Source organism: Dunckerocampus dactyliophorus, chromosome 1, assembly GCF_027744805.1.
Source record: "Dunckerocampus dactyliophorus isolate RoL2022-P2 chromosome 1, RoL_Ddac_1.1, whole genome shotgun sequence".
NCBI lineage: Eukaryota > Metazoa > Chordata > Actinopteri > Syngnathiformes > Syngnathidae > Dunckerocampus > Dunckerocampus dactyliophorus.
This window is the reverse complement of record NC_072819.1, coordinates 5,507,684-5,530,180: the sequence shown is the minus strand read 5'-3', so window position 1 is coordinate 5,530,180 and position 22,497 is coordinate 5,507,684. Positions and strand designations below refer to the sequence as shown.

The 22,497-nt window shown below is 39.3% G+C and overlaps 1 protein-coding gene across 1 annotated transcript in view; it reads right to left on the bottom strand.

Annotated features, from left to right (window-relative positions):
- LOC129183028 (XK-related protein 7-like) overlaps window positions 1-20,586 on the bottom strand; it is a 41,278-nt gene extending 20,692 nt beyond the window's left edge. The window contains exon 1 of the mRNA XM_054779813.1: window positions 19,917-20,586. Coding sequence (XP_054635788.1) covers window positions 19,917-20,533 — 617 coding nt within the window. The 5' untranslated portion in view covers window positions 20,534-20,586. The remainder of the gene's footprint in view (window positions 1-19,916) is intronic.
- Window positions 20,587-22,497: the final 1,911 nt, after the last annotated feature.

The window sequence follows — 22,497 nt, the reverse complement described above, 5'->3', positions numbered from 1 at the left end:
AAACTAACAGAGCTTTTGGGCCTCAGGCCAGCTATTCTATGCTATGCTATGCTAGACTATGCTATGCTATGCTAAGAGTGTGTAGTTTGTATGTTTAATACGTGCTTACATGGCTTCTTTCCTGCTACTAAGACTTCCTCACAGGGTCCATACCTTCGATGGTCACAAAAAACATATGTTGGTTGCAGACTCTAAATTGCCTCCAACATTTATGTAAACTTGCATGCTACGTTCGCTCTAAATTGTCTTTATTGTTTAGGAAAATTCTTACACTAGGTTGGTTGACGACTCCAAATTGTATGTGATGTTTATGAAAACAATGTTTCGTTCACCTTACATTGTCTCAGTTGATTCCAAAAGCTCATACATTTCGTTGAAGACTTTAAATTGTTTAAAGGAAAGTCTTATACTACATTAACTAAAGTGGCTCATGTATTTAGAAAGACTCATACAGTTGGATCATTGAATACTCGTATGAAAACTCGTATATTACATCAATTGATGAGTCTAAACTGTCATACACGTACTCTCGCTAAAACATGTACGTTACCTTAAACAAAGTTTTTGACAACCGTACTTTGTTGTTTACGAAACTCCCTACTTTAGCATTTTTAGGCTCAATATTTACAAAAAACCTGTATGATACATTAACTTTAAATCATCTTCATTGATTCCGAAAATTACATTAGCTTGATCAGGCTTTTACGAAAACTTGCATGTAACGGTGACTTTGAAGACTTAACGCATTTGGTTAATCACACTTTTACGAAAACCCGCACGTAATGGTAAGTTTGAAGACTCTACACATTAGGTTAATCACACTTTTACAAAAACCTGCATGTAATGGTAACTTTGAAGACTTTACGCATTAGATTAATTACACTTTTACGAAAACCCGCATGTATCGGTAACTTTGGTGAAGACTTTATGCATTAGGTTAATCGCTGTTTTAAGAAAACTTGCATGTAACGGTAACTTTGAAGACTTTACGAAAACCTTTGTTATTTACGAAAACTTTAGGTTTGTTGAAGACAAAATTCTAGAAATATTTACAAAAGCTTGTATGTTACGTTAAATGTAAATAGATTGTCTCCAAATGTAATCGAAATTTGTACTTTTGTAAATTTGTAAATTTAGACTAGGCCTATACTGTATATACAGCAGTTTTTTATTATCCGTTTTCATTATCGTGAAAAACCCAATACCGATATCAACCGATATTACATTTTTATGCCAATATCGGGCAAGAGTCGTCAATAGTGATGTACATCCCTATTGACGACTCTTGTCATCAATCAATACGGTATACTGTACAAAAACTAATATGTTATACGGCCTATATTTAAAAAATCAACATATATATGTGCACAAACTGTGCATATTCTTGGCCTAAATTAAACCTTTTCAAGTGTAAAACTGGCTAAATTAACAAAAATACAAATATAAGGCATTCAGAAGCTGTAATATGTAGTGTAATATCTGTAACTTTTTGTGTACGCCTTTAAGAGGCGGGGCCTGGGTAGTGACGTGTGTGACGCTAGAGATGACTGTGTTTAGCTGTGTGTTATCAGAGTGCGAGTGACTGGCGTGAGCTGCGGCCGACAGCAGCTCCTGTGTCAATGTTCACTGCAGAGAAGTGAACAAATTAAAGTGAGTGAAGTGCATAGTGTGTCTCTTCTTAATCACAAACAGTATTCTACACTGGTCAGTAATGTTACATTGATGAGACAATAGCCACCGCAGGAAGTACGCTGTCAATTATATGTCGTAATTATGTCTAAGATGTCTTATTTTCTCTTATTATGCCTACTATATTGGGTAATACAAGTGTAAAGGTGATTTAGGGGTGTTATTTCATGTCTGGAGGGGTCTAATAATGCTAAATGGCATATTTAGAAAGTCGTATATCGTTTTTTCATGCTCTAACTATGAAAATATTCAATTTATACTGAGGGAAATTTGCTGGCCGGTCTGGAACCAATTAACCAAGATAAACAGGGGCTTACTGTACATACAAAACTCTGAAAGTGCTTGCAAAAACTTGTATGTAACGTGAAGTTAACTGTAAAGTTAGCGAAAATACATTAGGGTCTTTGAAGACTCAGCAAAATCACGTTACGTTTACTCTAGTTTATGAAAACGCCTTAGTTACTTTAACTCTAAATGAATCGTCTCCACAATCAATGAAAATTTGTACACTAGGTTAATTGACGACTTTTGTGATGTGTATTTACGAAAACGCTAATTCCTACATTGTTTGCGAAAACTCGCACATTGGGTTAGTTGAATACTCTAAATTGTTGTCTGTGTTTAATTAAAAAAAACAGTCATACTCTAAATCAATGGTTCTCAACTGGTGGGTCAGGACCCAAAATTGGGTCGCAGATCCATCCTGGGTCGCAGACAGCTAGTAAAAAATTACATAAGTATGTACTTTGAAGTAAAATTGGGCAATATTTTAGTCATCTTCCTCCTTGGTATATGTACATTGCACAGTAATAAGTGAAATATCTGATTGTGTGGCCTTTTTGATACTTTATTTTGCATGCATTTCTTTTCCTTGCCTTCATAAAGTCCTCTAAAATGCACTTTGGACATGGAATTATGTCTATTAATGTTTCAAAAGATTATAAGCAATTAAAAAAACATACATTTATAAAATAAAAAAGGCTTTAACAAATGTGTAAAATAAAAATAAAAATAAAAATAAAAATCATTTAAACGTTAAGTGTAAAAAAAAAGAAAGAAAAAGAAAAATGCTTTCAAGTGTAAAAAATAATGACAATAAATACAAATAAAAATGATTTAAATAACATGAAAAAATAACAAAAATAGCAAAAATGAAAAAAATAAAAACGTTAAGAAAATGATTAAAAAAATACAAATAAAAATGCCTCAGATAAAATAGTAACAGGAATAAAAATAATACAAATTGGCCGAGTGGTTAGCATGCTGACCACACGGTCAGGAGATCTGAATGATCACTGTTGGGCATCTCTGTGTGGAGTTCTTTCATTTTCTTCCGTGCGTGCGTGGGTTTTCTCCGGGTACTCCAGTTTCCTCCCACATTCCAAAAACATTCATGATGGGTTAATTGGCGACTCTAAATTGTCCATAGGTATGAATGTGAGTGTGAATGGTTGTTTAATTTTGTGTCCTGCGATTGGCTTTCGACCAGTCCAGGGTGTACCCCGCCTCCCGCCCGAGGTCAGCTAGGATAGGCTCCAGCCTAATGAGGATTAAGCGGTATAGAAAATAAATGAATGGATAATAAAAATAAAAATTATTTAAATAAAAAATCTTAAAATAAAAATGACTTGCATTGTAAAGAAATAAATATGACTTAAATAAATGTGTAAAAAAAAATAAAAAATAAAAATGACTTAAATAAAGTGGGTTGCGACTTAGTGACCATTGGAAAATGTGGGTCCCAGGTTGAGACCATTTGAGAACCCCTCCTCTAAATTAGGTGCGTCAAAGACTGTGAATTGTCCAACATATTTCCTGCAACTCGTATGTTCCATTAACTCTAAATTCTCTTCCTCTTTTGAGGAATTGAAGCTGTGACCTTGACAGTTGCATGCTGCAGGCCGCTCTCCTACCTCCACTGTCGACACTGTACTGCTTCTTTGCTGCTGCTTTGCATGCGTCTGTGAGGGATTATATCAAATTGGGCCGTTTGATTCTCTCCACTGCAATCGTTATCGCTATCGGCCCAACCCCCCCCCCTACATCCTCTTCCTGGTTGTCTCTCCATCCATCTTTTCCTCATCATTTTGGTCGCTGCGTCTTTCTTCGCCTTCCTATCAGAATTGTGCGGCGAGGCCAGCCTGTCTGAATCGTCAACACTGGCTTTTAAAAAAAATTATTATTATTGTGACGAGCAGGAAAAAAAGACAGCTTTTGTCTCCTTTTGACTGGCGCTCAAACAACGGCTGTCGGAAACAAAAGGAACGCTGCTTAACGACTCTCGCGGCCTTTCATCGGCGCCGTGACGCTTTCTTCCACTGATGATTGGAGACAAGGCATAATGAAGTTGTACAACAAAGCCTGTCAGGGAAAAGCTGGCGCTTCATGTTCTGGTTTGACCAACCAGGCGGGCGCTAAAAGTCACTGGGCGTCGTCGTTCTAGCGGCTAGCGTGGCAGGGTCTGTTTGTGTTCTGTTTACACATAAATTACGCACTTGGCACGCAATTTGTGACCAAAAATGGTACGCATTGGCATGAAATGACCGCGCTGGAATTATTTGGTCGTGCTGTGTCCCACATGGCGCCACGCAACAGCGGGCATCACCCCTAGCTTCATTATACAGTATATGTGTATGTATGTAAATATGAGTTTGGATGCAGTAGTAATATTAAACGAGGATAATTAATGAAAAAAACAATAATAAAAATGATATAATACGTAATGATAAATGTTATTTACTTTTGAAGAGGAGTGGTCGAGCATACGTCGTTGTGGTGGAGGAGGAGGAGTTATTGAAAAAAGGACAAATGGTCGTCGTGGTTAGACACTTCTAAAAGAGGTAGTGTTCTGTGGGTGGTGTAGAATTAAGCAGGCCTATTAACTCTTCATAAACTTTAATCACATGCTCTGTCCCGGTTGCATCATACAGCTACACTTTAGCTTTCCATTTCTCCTTTACACTCTCTCCGCACCTTCTTCGTCTACCTGCTGGTCACATTAGCAGTGTCACAGTGCCCTCTACTGGTCAAGCATGTAGCAGTATAAATATTGAGTTACTATTGTACAAGGCAAAATACATGAAAATATAGACCAGTCAGCTTGCGTTCGTATCTCTGAATGTTCACAAGTCGGATGTTCGTAAGTCGGGGACCTAGTGTATTATCTCGCAGCTGCAGAAAGAGAGTGCGCAAAAAGCAGGAAGGAGGCATAAACTAGAAAACACGGACAGTGTGGGAGAGGGAATTGTTGACTATAAGACACCGCTTTGGCCATTATGATCACTTATTAACAGAAGTTCACATGGAAGATCCAAGGCGCTACAGAAATTACTTGAGAATTCCCCCCAACTTTTTCCAAGAGGTGGGAAGGGAAAGTTAACCCATTCATGTGAATGAGACACGCTTTATGCACAGCCCGCATTGTTTAGGCATAGGTTGCGGTGCGTTCAAGACTAGTTCACAGAAACTATGCGTGCCACAAATTTTGAACATTTCAAACTATTCTTTGCGCACTGGCACGTAGCCCTGCACAGTATACATATACTTCACACCTGTTTACCACCAATTTACTCATTGGCACATAAAATTGCATACCATTGCGGGGGACAAAACGTGTGCAAGTGTAAACCAAGTTTTAGACTCTTTAATCATGGCAGTGCGTGATATTCCGCTTGTGTGACTTCCTTTTCCACTCATATGACACTTAAGAGTGTTAAAATGTGACTTTAAACATGTACACTTAATAAAGCTTTGATGATGCCGTTGGATTTTGGATGTTCCACTGTACTTTTTCCCCACGCGCATTGATGTCAAATACGAGGCGGCGTCCTGCGAAGCCACGAGGAGAAATATTACACTTCAGTCATGCGTGATGAATAAAAAGTGCTTCATTTCTGCCCTTTAAAGTCCAGCTGGGAGGCAAACGGGCCCGGCGAGTGGAGAGCTCGAGAGCGAGAGCTGTAGGCTCGACCGGGTCGCTGATTGATTGATCGGGCCTGTTCCCGTAGAGCCTCATCTGTCACCAGGATCAGGGCGGGTCCCGATCCAACAGCAACCATCCATCAAATAGAAGCAACACAGCGGCAGAGTCGAATGTACTCAAAACAACACAAATCTCTTCTCGTTGTGCTGTTCGCTTGTTGTTAGCAGGCAGGCTAACTTTAGCTTCCTCACAAAGTGAGTACAACTCATTTCAGCAAGCTTTTTATTCTATCTTGTCAATACTATAAAAAATAAACAAGGTTAGTGCACATATTTCCGTCAATAGTGCTGCTAGAATATGACTGCGCATATTTACACTGCTTCACGGATTAATGTCACAATAATATTCCCAAGTGTGCTTATTACCAGAATATGACCATTGCTGGATTAATTTTTGAAAGTATGAATGCGTGCATTCACACCACCAGAATGTGAAGTGAATGTTCCAGTACAGCAGCAGAATATGAATGCATGCATTTACACAGCAGGAATATTAATGCATGCATTCATGCTACTGGAATGTACTGCACGTTTACTGCACACGCAAGCACACAGACACACACACACACACACACGCACACACATACACGGGTTGTGAATATGTGAATTCCTCAGCAGGTTGGCTTGTTCCACACACACAGAGCACGGAGGTCACAAACAACGTGCACTCTTTGATATCACAAATAGGCTTCTTTCATCATGACAGCGCATGGCATGCCGCTTGTTTTTTTTTTTTTTTACACGTTTGACAGTTTAAAATTGTACAGTTTTGCCTGCACAGTTAATAAAAGTTGTGCTTGGCCATGGAACAGATTATAGTAGATCCCTGCTATTGGTGGAAATGGTGAAAAACCCCCACAACCAATGGACGCACCCATAAAAAAACATATTTCTGATACTCTAAACTCTATAATATGCCTATCACAGTTATTTAATTCATTTTTACACATTTATTAGTTATTATTAGTTTTACACAAACAATTACAGTAATACGTTATACAGGAGTGACAGGAAACTCTTCCTTTTACTAACTCGAGTTCTTAGGTCACTCACTGAAGCGATCACAGACCGCGTGCGCAGTAACTTGCACATGCACAACAAGTTGTGAATCGGGTACTTAATACACCAAGTTGTAACTCCTGTACTCAATTCACTCGAGTCACCCGTCGCAGAGCGCATGCGTAGACACTTGCTAATGTGCAACAAGTTGTAAATCGGACACCTGATTCAAATCACCCGTCGCAGAGCGCAAGCGTAGAAACACACAAATGTGCAACAGGTTGTGAATCGGCTACTTGATTCACTGGAGTCATCCATCACAGCGTGCATGTGTGCAAACCCTCAAATGCACAAGTTGTGAATCGGGCACTTGCCTCAACAAATTGTGACTCGACTACTTGATTCACTGAAGTCACCATCATAGAGCGCATGCGTATAAACTTGCTTACTCGAGCGCCTGCACAGAAACTCACACATGCGCAGCAAGTTGTGAATGGGGTTCTCGATTCACCCGAGTCACCCGTCACATATTGCATATGAAGAAACTCGCACATGGGTACTCGATCCACCAAGTTGTGAATCGGGTTCTTGAGTCACTCGAGTCATCCATCATAGAGCGCATGTGTAGAAACTCACTTCTGAGCAGTGGGTTGTGAATCGAGTAGTTGATTCACTTGAGTCACCCGTCACAGAGCGCATGTTTAGAAACTTGCAGTTGGGAATCGAGTACCTAATTCACCAAGTTGAGAATTGGGTACTCGATTCACTCGAGTCACTCGTCATAGAGCGCATGCATAGAAACTGGAACAAGTTGTGAATCGGGTAATCGAGCAAGTGTGCATGTGCAGCATGTTGTGAATTGGGTTCTCGATTCACCAAGTTGTGAATCACATGCACAGAAACTCGCACATGCGCAACAGGTTGTGAATCAGATGCTCGATTCGCTTGAGTCACCCGTCACAGAGCGCATGTGTACTAACTCTCACATGCACGACAACATGTGCATCGGGCACTTGATTCAGTCGAGTCACCCATCATAGAGCACATGTGTAGAAACTCGCTTATGCGCAACAAGTTGTGAACAAAGTACTTGCATCACTCGAGTCACCCGTCACAGAGCGCATGCACAGAAACTCACACATGCCCAACTGGTTGAGAATCGGTTGCTCCATTCACGCATCACAGTGCGCATGTAGAAACTCACGCATGCGCAACAAGTCGAACAATCGAGTACTTGATTTACTCGAGTCATGCGTAGAAGCTTGGATACGCACAGCAAGTTGTGAATCGGGCACTCGATTCACTTGAGTCACCCGTCCCAAAGCGAATGCATAAAAACTTGCACATGAGGAAAAAGTTATGAATCGGGTTCTCGATTCACCCGGTTTTGAATGAAATACCTAATTTACAAGAATCACCTGTCACAGAGCATATTCGTGAAAACTCGCACATGAGCAACAAGTACTGAATTTGTGAATCTGATACCCGATTCACGTGTATCGCCCATCACAGAGCACATGCATAGGAACTTGTTTATGTGCAACAAATTGTGAATCGGTTACTCGATTCACTCGAATCACCGTCACAGAGCGTATGCGTGAGTTGCAACGCATGCGCAACAAGTACCGTATCTCAAGTATACAGCGTTGAAACTTACAAAACGTGCAGTTACACAAGAACGCGTCTTGTCGAAGCATCTTCCTGCTGGAAAATGTTGAGTGAATTAACTTGGAGTCATAACTGCAGCACTCTTCCCCTGCAGATAGCGCCATCAAGCCACGTTCTATTTAAATTTGAATAAGAGAAACACATTATTTCCAGTTTAAAGCAGAGAAAAGAAATCTGTGCACAGGCGGGGATCTATTTATGCTATTTTTCATGTGTCTGTAATGAATTATGTTTGACCTTATAAGTTCTGCTTATATCAACGTTTGACACATGCATACCACACAGCTATGTAACAAGTCTCCTTTATTCAGCAGAGTGTGGTTCTTTGATGTGAAATGACAGTGTTGCGCATTAAAGTGTGGTATCTGAGGCGTGCAAGTGTGCCGAGAGCAGCTTCATCTCATAAAAGCTGCAGAGAATTACAGCTGATTTCCTTCACTCTGCCTCTAATGGGCTCCAAAGCCATCAGAGTTCATTCAGCAGCAAAATAGTTTGCCTTTCAAAGTGCGTCCGCTCGCTGAAGATTGAATTCCAAAACGCTAACGTGGAGGCAATTCAGACGGCGCGCTTCATTTGGAGCAAAGGGCCGTAAAACGAGATGAACTTTGCCGCTCCCAGAGGGGGAAGCTGGCTCCTTGCAGACACCGGTGGGGATGAGTACGCACCGCTGGAGAGCTCAGCGTCGTTCTTCAAGAGCATTAAGTGGATTTATGTGGAAAAAAAAATTCTACGAAGCAGAAAAACTACAGTATACACACATGAAACACAAAGATCAACAGATTTTTGGAAGGATGCTCCATCTTGCTTGTGACATATACTGACGATAATGTTCCTTTCCTCCCCGTTCCAGTTTTGAATGATTTCCAATCACGTCAATCAGTTTAAGTTCCTGTCTGTTAATAATAATATTGTTCTCTTATTTGGGCCAAGAGTGCTATTGATTTTGACGTCGGGGCCAATGATTAGCAGGGAGAAAAACATGTCTACCTTCTGTTGGTTCTATCTGAGCCAGCCTTTGCCATACCTGTAGGCAGTGAGAACTAGAGTGTTCAAAGATACACACACATACACAAGGCGTGTGATTGACAGCTCCCTAGAGGGCCGCAGTGAATAATTCAGCAGCGTCTGACAGACAAACATCAGTCGGCGCATCAGACGGGCAGGTGGCTGCGGATCATCAACACTTTCCCCGCAGGCGTCTTTTTATTCATAATCAATAAGTCTATTGAATTTTACATGAAGTTCTCCGCGCACGGCCGCTACCGCCTCGACGAGGCACGCCCTTTAGAGACACACGCACCCCACCGCTTCACCCGCCCGCCGACGGACGGCTAACGTTCGGCCGTCAGCGTTGGCCGCGAGAGCACAGTCAAGGGTTAAAAATCTCGACACGGCTCAAAAACAAATCAATCGGCCGCTTCACAGCTTGGCAGCTGATCAACTGGAAAAGCGACGGCAATGTGACGATAACCATAGAATAGTACCAATCCAGTTCATTAAACATCACTTATATACAACAATTCATCTAACGCAGGGGTGTCCAAACTTTTTCCAGCAAGGACCACATTGTGAAAACTGAAAGGACGCCAGGGCCTCTTTGATGTTTTATAAAGATATGATGTGATATGAACGTCGCTCTTTGCTCTTTTTTTTCTCATTTTTGCTCTTTTAAAAAAATATTTTTCTTATTATTTCAACTTTCTTCTTAAATAATCTTTATAAATTTTCTTTTCGGACTATAATGACTTTATTCCTATAATATTTGACCTTTTTTACCATAATATTATAACTTCTTTCCCGTAACCTAATTTTCCAAAAATTTATTTTGTTTTGTTTGTTTCTCAGAATATTACAACTTAAAAAAACAAACACATTTTTTCTTTAATATTTCAACCATGCTAGTAAAATAACATTAATTTTCCTCAAAATATTACGAGTTTATGATCATAAAGATTTTTTCCCGTTACAATACGACTTTTTTCCCTTAATATTTTGACTTTATTGTCATAAAATGACAGCGTTTTTTTTCATTATTACTGTTGTTGTTGTTTTTTAAATTTGCCAACTATTTCAACTTTCTTCTTGTAAATTTTATTCTCTTTATTCCCGTGATATTTTGACTTTATTCTCTCAACATTGTACCTGTTTTCGCAACCCAATTTCCCAAAATTACAACTTAATTCATTGTTTTGTTTGTTTCTCATAATATTATGACTTTTAAAAAAAAACTATTTTTTGTTTAATATTGCAACCCTGCTACTAAAATAACATTATTTTTCCTCACAATATTACATTATTCTTGTAAAATTACGACTTTTTTTCTTGTTCTACGACTTTATTCTTGTAAAAATACAGTTGTTTGTTCCAATTCTGCTGTTATTTTTGGTAATTTTCCAACTATTTGAACTTTCTCCTTGTAAAATTTTGTCTTGTAACTACGACTTCATAGTGATATTTTGACTTTATTTTTGTAACATTATAACTTTTTCCAAAACCAAATTTTCCAAATATGACTCTATTTTGTTTTGTTTGTTTCTCATAATATTATAACTTAAAAAAAATAATAATAATAATAAAATATATATATATATATATATATATATATATATATATATATATATATATATATATATATTTCAACCTTGCTACTAAAATTACATTATTTTTTCCTCATAAGATTACAAATTTATTTTTGTAAAATGACATTTGTTTTTTCAGGAGAATATTACTTTTTTCTTGTAATATTTTGACTTTATTCTCACAGTATTAGCTGTTTTTTTTTACATTTCTGCTGTTATTTTTGTAAATTTCCAATATTTTCAACTTTCTTCTCGTAATTACAGCCATAATATTTTGACTTTATTTTTGTAACATTATAGCGTTTTCCGCAACTTACATTTTCCAATAATTACAATTTTATACATTGTTTTGTTTGTTTTTAATTTTATGACTTAAAAAAATAACATATTTTTTCTTTAATATTTAAAGTCTGCTACTAAAGTAACATTATTTTTCCTCATATTACAAATTTATTCTCAAAAAATTGCAACTTTTTTCTCATTAGAATACGACATTTTCTCTTAATATTTATACTTTATTGTTGTAAAATTACAGCTGCTTTTTTTTTTAAATTTCTGCTGTTTTTTTTTTTTAATTTTCAACTTTCTTTTTGTAAATTTTCTTCTCATTAGGCCTGTCACGATTTCGCCGGTCGATAATTGTCCTACAAATAATTGTTGATAATCGATATCATTGACAGCATTTTTCATTAACTATATGGTGTAATAATGAGAGTACATCGTATCAAAAACAATGAACTTTAATTTCTTTAACATTGTAATTGGAATGTCAAGATCTTTTAAATAAATTAAACAAATAAACATAATACATTAAACAAACCAAAAAAGACAAAAAACCCTCAATAACAATAAAATGTTAATAAAAAATGTTAAGAAAAAAAACACTCCAATAAACCCCCCCACACACACACGCAGTTATGTAGTGTATTGTTAAACGAATGTAGGGCGTCATATCTGAGCATATCTGTGGTGGTAGAGTAAAATGCAACGTTCCTGATGTCCTTCAACACGTCTTCTTTCGCTCGGTTATACAGACGACAGGAGGGTTCACTCTGTCCGTTCATTCCACTGGAGCACCAACGCGCACAGACAGCTGCAGGAGCCTATCCCAGCTGACTTCGGGCGACAGGCGGGGTACACCCTGGACTGGTCGCCAGCCAATGGCAGGGCACATATAGACAAACAACCATTCACACTCACATTCATACCTATGGACAATTTAGAGTCGCCAATTAACCTCACCTGCATGTTTTTGGAATGTGGGAGGAAGCCGGAGTACCCGGAGAAAACCCACACGCACACGGGGAGAACATGCAAACTCCACACAGAAATGCCCAGGGGAGAATCGAACCCAGGTCTTCCCGATCTCCAAGCTGTTACTGTGTTGGCCAACGTGCTAACCACGAGACCACCGTGCGGCCATACTTCCAGCAATACTTATAAAACACCACCAGGTGTCAGTATTGATCTTTTTTATGTTTCATGATGGCCACAGTTTGTTTACATTTGCATTATTTCCTATGGGGAAATTTCATTTTGAAGTGACTGTCAAAAAAGTGACTCTCTCAATGCATGAATCTGATGAAAGACATTCATAACGAGCTAGGCTAATCTCACAATGTTAACCAAGGATGCTGGACGTGCACCTTTTTTCCATACAGTGGATGAGGATTCATGTGCATGAGACACATCCAGGCTGCTAACTGTATTCGCACCATTGTGGACAAACGTATTGGGCCATACTCCAATATTCTATATTCTAAGGTATTGCTAGTAATTGTTCATTATTCTATAATTATTCTAGTAATTATTGCTGTGTAATTTAGAGAGTGAACTGTTTGCAGGTGCAGAAGACCAGAAATCAATGACAGTAGATGACCACAATGTATGCCCATGGTCATCTTCCAGCATGTTTTTCCTGCATTCCAATGAACAAGGTAATGAATGCATAATTACTAGTTGCTCCGCCGAGACAAAAACAAAATATCTTGATTTAATTAAAATTGAGGATGCATTAAATACAAATTTTTAAAAACCTGGTTGTTTTGTTATCTGTTAAACGGCCGTCAAGCCCTCGTTACCCACGACAACCACATTTTTAGTGAGTCTAAGTGACAGGCCGGTGAAATTAAAATGAAATGTGAGGGCAATAATGTGTGCGCACACACACACACGCACACACAGACACACACACAGAATGATTAAGTGGAGTCGGGCTGCCAGTGGTCCACTCTGGCTGATTATCAGCTGCAGTACCACTGACTCGGCACAGCCGCTGTCGGTCCACTCGGAACCGCCACAGGCAGCCCCCCTGTGGGACTGACTGATTGATATTGTCTGTCCCAGGGGAGGGGAACCCCTTAAATTGCCTGAAAACTACCATCATGGCCGACTACCGCGGCCTCAAATGTATTAAACCCTACTTCTTTCTTCTTATTATGATTGTAGACCGGCACAATCTATCCCCCCCCACACATCTACTGCATGTTCTCATGCATTCCAATTTGTTTGTGCTTTGTTTGTGTCCGCCTCACCATATACTGTACACAAAGGGGGTATTTCTGCGCGTGTGGCTCGACCATCCCAGGCTTTGTGCTCAAGATGCAACTCAACAAACCCAAATTCCCCAGACAGGATTGAACGGTATTTCGACGGTGGTTATCAACTTACTTTGTCAAGTCCGGTTTTCGGCTACATGCTAATTCTTCTACTACCGCTGAAAAGCCAGTGTATTTAGTAGAAAATGAGCAAGTAATCATTATGGAGCGTTATGAGGGGTTCGCAAAAGTAACAGAATGGTTGTTTGTCTATTTGCGCCCTGCGGCTGGCTGACGACCAGTCCAGGGTGTACCCCGCCTCTCACCCGAAGTCAGCTGGGATAGGCTCCAGCATACCCACGACCCTAGTGAGGATAGAAGATGTTTGGAAGGATGGATTTTCAAATGCTGTATCTCGTTGTGACCACTAGATGGCAGTGTTTTGTGTGTGATGTGTTTATTCCTCCAGGAAATATCGTAATATAAAAAGAACGCGCTGAGTACTCACACAAGGACTCCTGTGATATTTCCATCTGCTAACATTGGCCTAATTAGTAATATTTCATATTGCATTTTATTCCTGGTGCTCGCCTCAAAAAGTGAGCATATCTAGCATATTCCCTCGGCTGAAAATCTGTCTCGCTGATAGATGGATAATATCATCAGGGAACGCTCTTTTTTCCCCCCTCGGGAACCTCGTTGGTTCTCAATAAATGGTGACGTCATGTCCGAATTAGTTAAACAGTGAAACAGTGGCACTTTCTTAGCCAAATTTAAGCTCAAAGCCTGGACATACTGTAACCTGGTGGGGACCAGGTTATGAGTTTCACCTAAGTTACCATGGTGATACGGCTGCTTTAAAAGAGGCAAGAACAGGCAAGTCTGGCTTTCCACTCAACACAGTTTGTTAACCCACTAAACTCGCTTCACAGAATACCCCCGAAGCCTTTCCATCGATGGCAACACGGTATGCACCCAGCAGCACAGCAGAAACACTCCATTTCCGTCCACATTTACACCACCAAGTCATGCTGGTACTGACTATGCTGCCCCCCGTTTGCTCCGACGTTTCACTTTCTCTTCTTGCGGGCTCAGCTTCCAAAACCTGTAGCTCATCCTCCGTATAGTCAGGCTGAAAAAGATAAGGTTCTGATACACATTTGTCCAAAAGCAGTTGTCGGCAGCGGCTCTCACGAAGTCTGCCATGATTAGTAGTTGCAAACAGACACGCTGCTGTTGTTGATGATGCTAGTTTCTATCTGTGGGCCCTGTGAAATCAATGCACCCTGGAAAGAAGTTCCGGTAATGTTTAAAACGATCAAAATATAGCAAAATACTGTATTACATGTTATGCATTAATGTACTTGTTACTGCATGGTCACAGCATGTATATACAGTGGTGTGAAAAAATGTTTACCACCTGATTTTTTTATTTTTTTTGCATGTTTGTCACACTTAAATGATTTTCGGATCATCAACCAAATTTAAATATTAGTCAATGACAACACAACAGAACACAGAATGCAGTTTTTATTACCAAACCTACAAAGTCATTGCCCCCGTGTTAAAACATAACTTAAGATGAATTGAGATCTATCAGTCTGGAAATGTTATAAAGCCATTTTTAAAGCTTTGGGACTCCAGCGAACCACATTGAGAGCCATTATCCAAAAATGGCCAAAACATGGAACAGTGGTGAACCTTCCCAGGAGTGGCTGGCCAACCAAAATGACCCAAGAGCGCAGCGACGACTCATCCAAGAGGTCACAAAAGATCCCACAACAACATCCAAAGAACTGCAGGCCTCCCTTGCCTCAGTTAAGGTCAGTGTTCATGACTCCACCATAAGAAAGACACTGGGCAAAAACGGCCTGCATGGCAGAGTTGCAAGACTAAAACCACTGCTGAACAAAAAAAACATTAAGGCTTGTCTCAATTTTGCCAGAAAACATCTTGATGACCCCAAGACCTTTGGTAAAATACTCTGTGGTCTGACGAGACTAAAGTTGAACTTTTCGGAAGGTGTGTGTCCCATTACATCTGGCGTAAAAGTAACGCCGCATTTCAGAAAAAGAACATCATACCAACAGTATAACATGGTGGTGGTAGTGTGATGGTCTGGGGCTGTTTTGCTGCCACAGGACCTGGAAGACTTGCTGTGATAAATTGAACCATGACTTCCGCTGTCTACCAAAAAATCCTGAAGGATTCAGCCTATGGAGATGCTGTGGCATGACCTTAAAAAGGCACTTCATGCTGGAAAACCCTCCAATGTGGCTGAATGACAACAATTCTGCAAAGATGAGAGACTCATTGCAAGTTATCACAAATGCTTGATTGCAGTTGTTGCTGCTAAGGGTGGCCCAACCAGTTATCAGGTTTCGGGGGCAATCACTTTTTCACACAGGACCGTGGAGGGTTGGATTTTTTTCTCCCTTAATAATAAAATATTTAATTTAAAAATAGCATGTTGTGTTCAGTTGTGCTGTCATTGACTAATATTTACATTTGTTTGATGACCTGAAACATTTAAATGTGACACCCATGCAAAAAAATAAGAAATCAGGAAGGGAGCACACACTTTTTCACACCACTGTAAAACCATAAAACGTGGTGGAGGGCTTTATAGTCAAAATAGGTGTCCCGTTACGTGCATTGTTAGCTCCCTCATGCTAACTGTTTTTCTCTCTTTAGAAGGCACACAAAAGAGAAATAAATGTGTGTTCATGTTCACATAAAGATTGTGGATGATTAAAAAAACAATAATTTAAAAAGTGCAGTTTTCCTGTAAAATGTTTACTTACTGCTGTGAATGTGCAGCTGCTTACTTAACGTAACTTAACCCCTGAGCCCCCATTAAAATGTAATGTGACACTTTTTACCTTTAGGTCCCGAAACAGTTACTTACATAGAGGATTCAACAATTTCAGACATAATCATAAACACAGCATATGATGACACTATAACTATAATTCATTGGCAAAGCATGCAAATACAGTATGTCAGGATTACAGCATACTGTGTCAGAAGTACGTAACTATAATGGCTGTCAATGAACGGGCCAAGCTCCCAAGGGTAAAGAGTAGAACAAAGCATATACTGTATGCAAATCACCTATTAGAACTTTTTCCACCGAGGGCCGCATACTAAAAGAATCAAAGGATGTGTGGGTGGGGTGTGTGTGTGTGTGTGTGGGGTGTGTGTGTGGGGGGGTCATTTTGATATTTTTTATTTTGTAAAAAAGGCTAACACCAATCCAATATGCTAAGAAGTTATTAATAAAATCGTCCCACATTGCGGTTCGAATTTCGCGGCTTCACTCATCATGATTTTTCAAAACTATATTAATTAACAAATCATGCTGTTTGATGGTTGAATACGGCCTAAAATTATTCGTTTTTAAAAAAATCCATCCTTAAGCAAAATGTAGGATTTTTCAAACATAAAAATGACTAAATGAAGTAAAATACAAATATAAGGCATTCAGAAGATGCATTGAAAGATGCTATGTAGTACTCTACACTGGTCACTAGGTGTCAGTAATGTTACTGTATTGTTTGGTGAAACACACAAGCACCAGGCTTGATCGCACAACAGGCACAATAATAACATAATAATAATCAATAATAATGTTGCGGCTGGAATCCACTCCAAGCTGAAACTCAACTCTGAAGTCCTGCTGTCACTTCCTGTCCTCCACACGTCCGGAACACATTTATTGCAACACACGCAAGCACGAGTCTTATTTACTGTATGTCTTAAATGGCTTATTTTCTCTCATTATACATACTATATTGATTGACTATTATCTTATTTATTTACTTATTTCATGCTAGCAGGCTCTAATAATGTTAATAATGTCCATTCAAATATATTCCATTAATAAATAAGGAATCCCACTTCGCGGAATATTCACTTATCAGATGGCTTAAGAGATGGCTGTACTGTGTTAAAAGAAAATGTCAGCTTTGTGTTATTAGCATCAACAATCAAACTTTTTCACATTAAATTATGTCTTTTTGCTGTTTTTGTCATCTTTGTAATTATATTATGGCTTTTTGCTCTTTATTTTGCTGTTTTGGGGGAAATTGTTTTGTTTGTTTTTGTAACTGTATCATGCCTTTTTGCTGTGTTACTATTTTGTGTCATTGTTTTTTTTTTTTTTTTTCTTTTTGCACTTTTTTTGCTCTTTTGCTACTTTTTGTAATTTATTTTTTGTACCTTTTTGCTCTGTTCTTTTCTGCTCTTTTGCTACTTTTTGTAATAGTTTTTGTTTGTTTTTTGTTCTTGTGTCATTCCTTTTTGCTCTTTTTTTCTTTTTGCGTTTTTTTTTGTAATTGCTTCTTGTATTTGTATATTTTTTTATATTGTATTTTAATTGTATTATGCCTTTTTGCTCTTGTTTGTGCATGAAAACACTGTTTTTGTAATAGTTTTGTTTCTTTTTTGTAATTGTATCATGGCTTTTTGCTATATTTGTACTCTTTTGCTAATTTTTGTATTTTTTTGTTTGTTTTTATGCCTTTTTTCTCTTTTTTTTGTTTTTTTTTGTTTGTGTAACAGTTTTTGTTTCTTAAACTGTATTACACCTTTTTGCTCTTTTTTTGTAATTACTTTTTATAATTGTATATCTCCGGACTGCGGATGGCCCCCAGGCTGCAGGGATCATAAAATGTTATATAATATCATAACAACCAAAATCCAGACCAAGTGTGATACATTTCAAAAGCAGCAGATAAATTGAGAATGAAAACAACCAAATAAGAAGATGATGTTGAGGAACTCCGACATGTTGTGCGACTATTTGACAGCTGTTTGCATTGTTGTGTTTAGCACCATGTCCTCATCAGCTGGTTCACGGTTAATGTGCACGTGTCAGCATGTTGCTGTTGATCATTAATGCGCTTTATTACAATCTCTGCACGTAATTACGTCAAATCCCACATGCTCGCTTTCAAAATGAGCTGGCGTAAAGTTAATCTGCGTGTTTAAGACTCTCTCAAGTATCTCTGACACGGGGGTGCCCAAAGTGTGGCGCGGGGGCCAATTTGCGGCCCGCAGCTCATTTTCTTCTCGGCCCGTGGCGCCTTCTAAAAATAAAACATTTAAAGTAAACGGGAAAACGACAGCAAAGATGGAAAAAAGAGCAAAGCATGTCATCATCCGTGTTCTTCTTATTAGTAAAAAGTACCCGCTTAAGTCGACATCGACACTAACCACTTTTGTCGACATAACATTTGAAAGCCATTTCTGTGAAAAAAATGGGTCCATTTATGTCAACACGTTTTGTAGTGTTGTTAACGTCATCATTATAGCGACAGTAGTACTGTTTATGCACATTGTCAATTCCTGTTCAGTGCAAAGTAAGCATCAAAATAAAGACTTGGCAGTATTAACCCCTATTATATTATTATTATTATTATTATATTTTGACATGAATATCCAAGAACATGGCTTGCCCAGCACTGGAATATCATGTCTCCAATAGAACAAAGTGTATATTTTACGACAGCACAACTGTGATGTTTTTTTTCGGTGCCTGTTATAAGGCGCATGCAAAAAACAGAACCAATGTTGTAATAGCAGTAAGGAGCAACCTGCTCAGTCAGCATTAATAGAGTTGATTACAAAGTTGATTGCAAACAACAGTACGACAAGCGTACCACGCATGATGTCCACGACGACAGCCGAGCAGCAACACTTTAAAGAGCACGCAGAGCTACATATGTATACGGATGTTATTTTGGATCACTAAATATGTTCCAAAAGCGATCAAATACATTGCGGAACAACTTATTTTTTTTTTTATAATTATTTGGAGCGCATGAGAAAGTAGACAGGAAATGACCAAAATGTCTCGGTTTTGGGACAAAAACTGTGTCCCTCATATTTTTTTTCTTTTCCAGATTGTTCTAAAGCAGAGTTCCTTCTAAACCCTTGAAAGAGGATGCAGTGCCCGGTCGTCAACACACATACGAGATCCATTGCTTACATTTGGTAAGTGTTTGTTTTTTTTCTTCAGCTAAAATAGATCTTGGGCAGAATTTTGCGTAGTGAGTTGTAGTTCTTTGCAAAGCCACATCGCCAACTACTGGCCTGGCATGCACATTACACTCTTTTTCACTCCGACAATGTTGCCATCTGTACTTTTCACAAAACAAACAACAGTGCAGGTTTTTTGTTTACTACGTTGTCAACTACCCTGACAATAGTGCAGAACACTGACAAGTACATGTGTTACATTGTGGTGTTGTAAAAGGCGACGTGTAGTTGGACACACGCACTTGTGCGCGCGCGCGCACATTCACACACACACACACCAGCAGGGGTGTGCTGATCCATAAAGCAGACACGTGTGTGTTGCAACGAGCAATAATCAGACAGCATGTATGGTGCATGCACACACACACGCGCACACACACAGATATATTTATATATACACATAGATACACGCGTGTCCTACCTCCATACTTGTCCCAGCTGTAAGACGTGCAGCACCGACTGAAAGACCCACATGCACACGGTGCAGCATCTCCGGGGTCCCCCGCCTCTATCGGCCGCCGCCGTAGGCGAGCAAGAAGACGCCGGAGCGGCGGTGGCGTTGGCGGCGTTCCCTGCTGCCGCGCCCGCGCCGCGCTGGTCGCTGTCCTTGGTGCCTAAAGCGGCGTCCCCGGTCGTCGCGCCTGCATCTCCCGCCGCGCCGCTCGCCGCCCCTCCGTCCCCGCCGCTCAGCTCCGTGTAGTCGTACACGAACCACCGGAAACTGAGAACCTGCACGACGGCGGACGGCACCACGACGAAGACGAGGGTCAGGCCGAACCACCAGTAGTCGTCTCGCAGGTAGTAGTCGGCGGCCAGCCACAGGTCGGTGGCGCCGTCGGAGAAGAAGACGAGTAGGGCGCACAGCACCCAGCAGCAGTCCAGCAGCGTGTAAGCCTCTCCGCCCGCGGGGCCGCGCCGGGACCGGGCGGCGGCAGCGGTAGCAGGGGTGGAGGCGGCGGCATGGCCCGGCTCCGAGAGACTCCTGGGCGGGTTGTCATCTTGCACAGCCACCGCTGCTCCATCAGACTTAGCGGCCATGTTGGATGGGGTAGGAGAGAAAGACGGAGGAGGAGGAGGAGGAGGAGGTGTTGGAGGAGAGGAGGGGGCTGGCGGCGTGCAGCAGCTAGAGGGGTGACGTCATAACTAGCCTCATCATCAGCCAATTAAGCGTCAAGGAGCATTCCACGTTCCTCACAGCAGATCTAGACTAGTTTGGCCCCAGAAAGGTCAAGTCAGCGGAAGATCAACCCCGCATGCATCTTTGACAGCATTCCCAAAATAGTACAGCAGTGGGAATACTGGGAATGTCACGTGTCTGCTGCTGCTGGCTTTCTTTTTTATAAATAAAAACAAGAAAAAAGCACCGCTAATAGCATTGCTTATAGATGTAAACATCTTGAGGTTAAATCCAAGTCATTGCATGTTTGAGTAAAGGTCAAACGCCCCCTTGTGGACACTATCACGTTGGCCCAAAAGTCTCAGTATGGACTTCAGTGACTGTCATCCCCAAAAACATGCAGTGCATGTTAGGCTAATTGGTGGCTCTGAATTGTCCATAGTGTGAATGGTTGTGACAGACAGGTGACCAGTCCAGGATGTACTCCGGCTAACCCCTTGGAGTCCAGGGTGGGATTTCGCACTTTTGCATACTTTAGTAACCACACAAAAACCCTCAAATCCGAGTAGGGAAACTTTCCACTCAGGGCCACATAGTGAAAATGAAAAGATGCAAGGGCCACTTTGATATTTTGTAAAGATGGTAAGAGGTTATGTATATAAAAAAAACAACTGTATCCCAGCTTTGTGATATCGGTGAAAAAGCCCATTATTACTATCAACTTCGCTCTTTGCTCTTTTTATTGCATTCTTTTTATTGCGTTATTGCAATATTGCAACTTTCTTCTTATATAACCCTCATAAATGTTCTTTTCATACTATTATGACTTAATCCCATAATATTTTCACTTTATTTCCATAATATTATAACTTTTCCCCCAACCTAATTTTCCAAAAATTTATTTGTTTTGTTTTGTTTGTTTCTCATATTATGACATTTAAATATAACTTATTTTTCTATAACATTAGCATATGCAACTAAAATGACATCATTTTCCACATAATACTACTAGATTATTTTTGTAAAATTGCAACTTTTTTCTTCATATTTTGACTTTATTCTCTTAAAATTGCAGTTTTTCTTCATTTCTGCAGCTGTTTTTGTTTTAATTTTTCAACTATTACAACTTTTTTCTTATCAATTTTGTCAACTCGTAATTATGAATTTATTCCCTTAATATTTTCACTTCCTATTTAACTTACTATTCTAGTAACATTATGACTTTTCCGCAACCTAATTTTCCAAAAGAGACAACTTTATTCATTGTTTTGTTTGTTTCTCAAAATATTACAGTACTTACTAAAAATAAAATATTTTTTCTTTAATATTACAACTTGATGTCACTAAAATTACATTATTTTTCCTCATAATATTATGACGTTATTCTCATAAAAATTCTAGTTTCTCTCATTAGAATACAATATTTTTGTCTTAATATTTTTACTTTATTTTAGCAAAGTTACTGGTGAGTTTTCCTCTCTTTTTTATATTTCTTGTTAAATTATATTTTTGAATGCGCCGTGGGCCAGTGAAAAAAACACCTGCGGGCCACAAATGGACACCCCTGGTCTAACATGCGTATGAACCATTCTAATAAATTAGAATGCAAATATAAAATGTATTCAATCTCATGTGCAAATTCAGGAAACAAAGATAAAAGTATTCAATTGCTATAGAAAGTCAAGTTGGATATATTTTAGAGTAGTCAGTGTGTCGCTTGTATAGCTTGTTGGAACTTTAAGTTTTGTTTTTATTTTGTTTTTATTGGTTTATTAAAGTCATTTTTTAATCTGTATTTGTTTTTATTATATTTACACTTTTGTTTAAGGCATTTTAATATATATATATATATATATATATATATATATATATATATATATATATA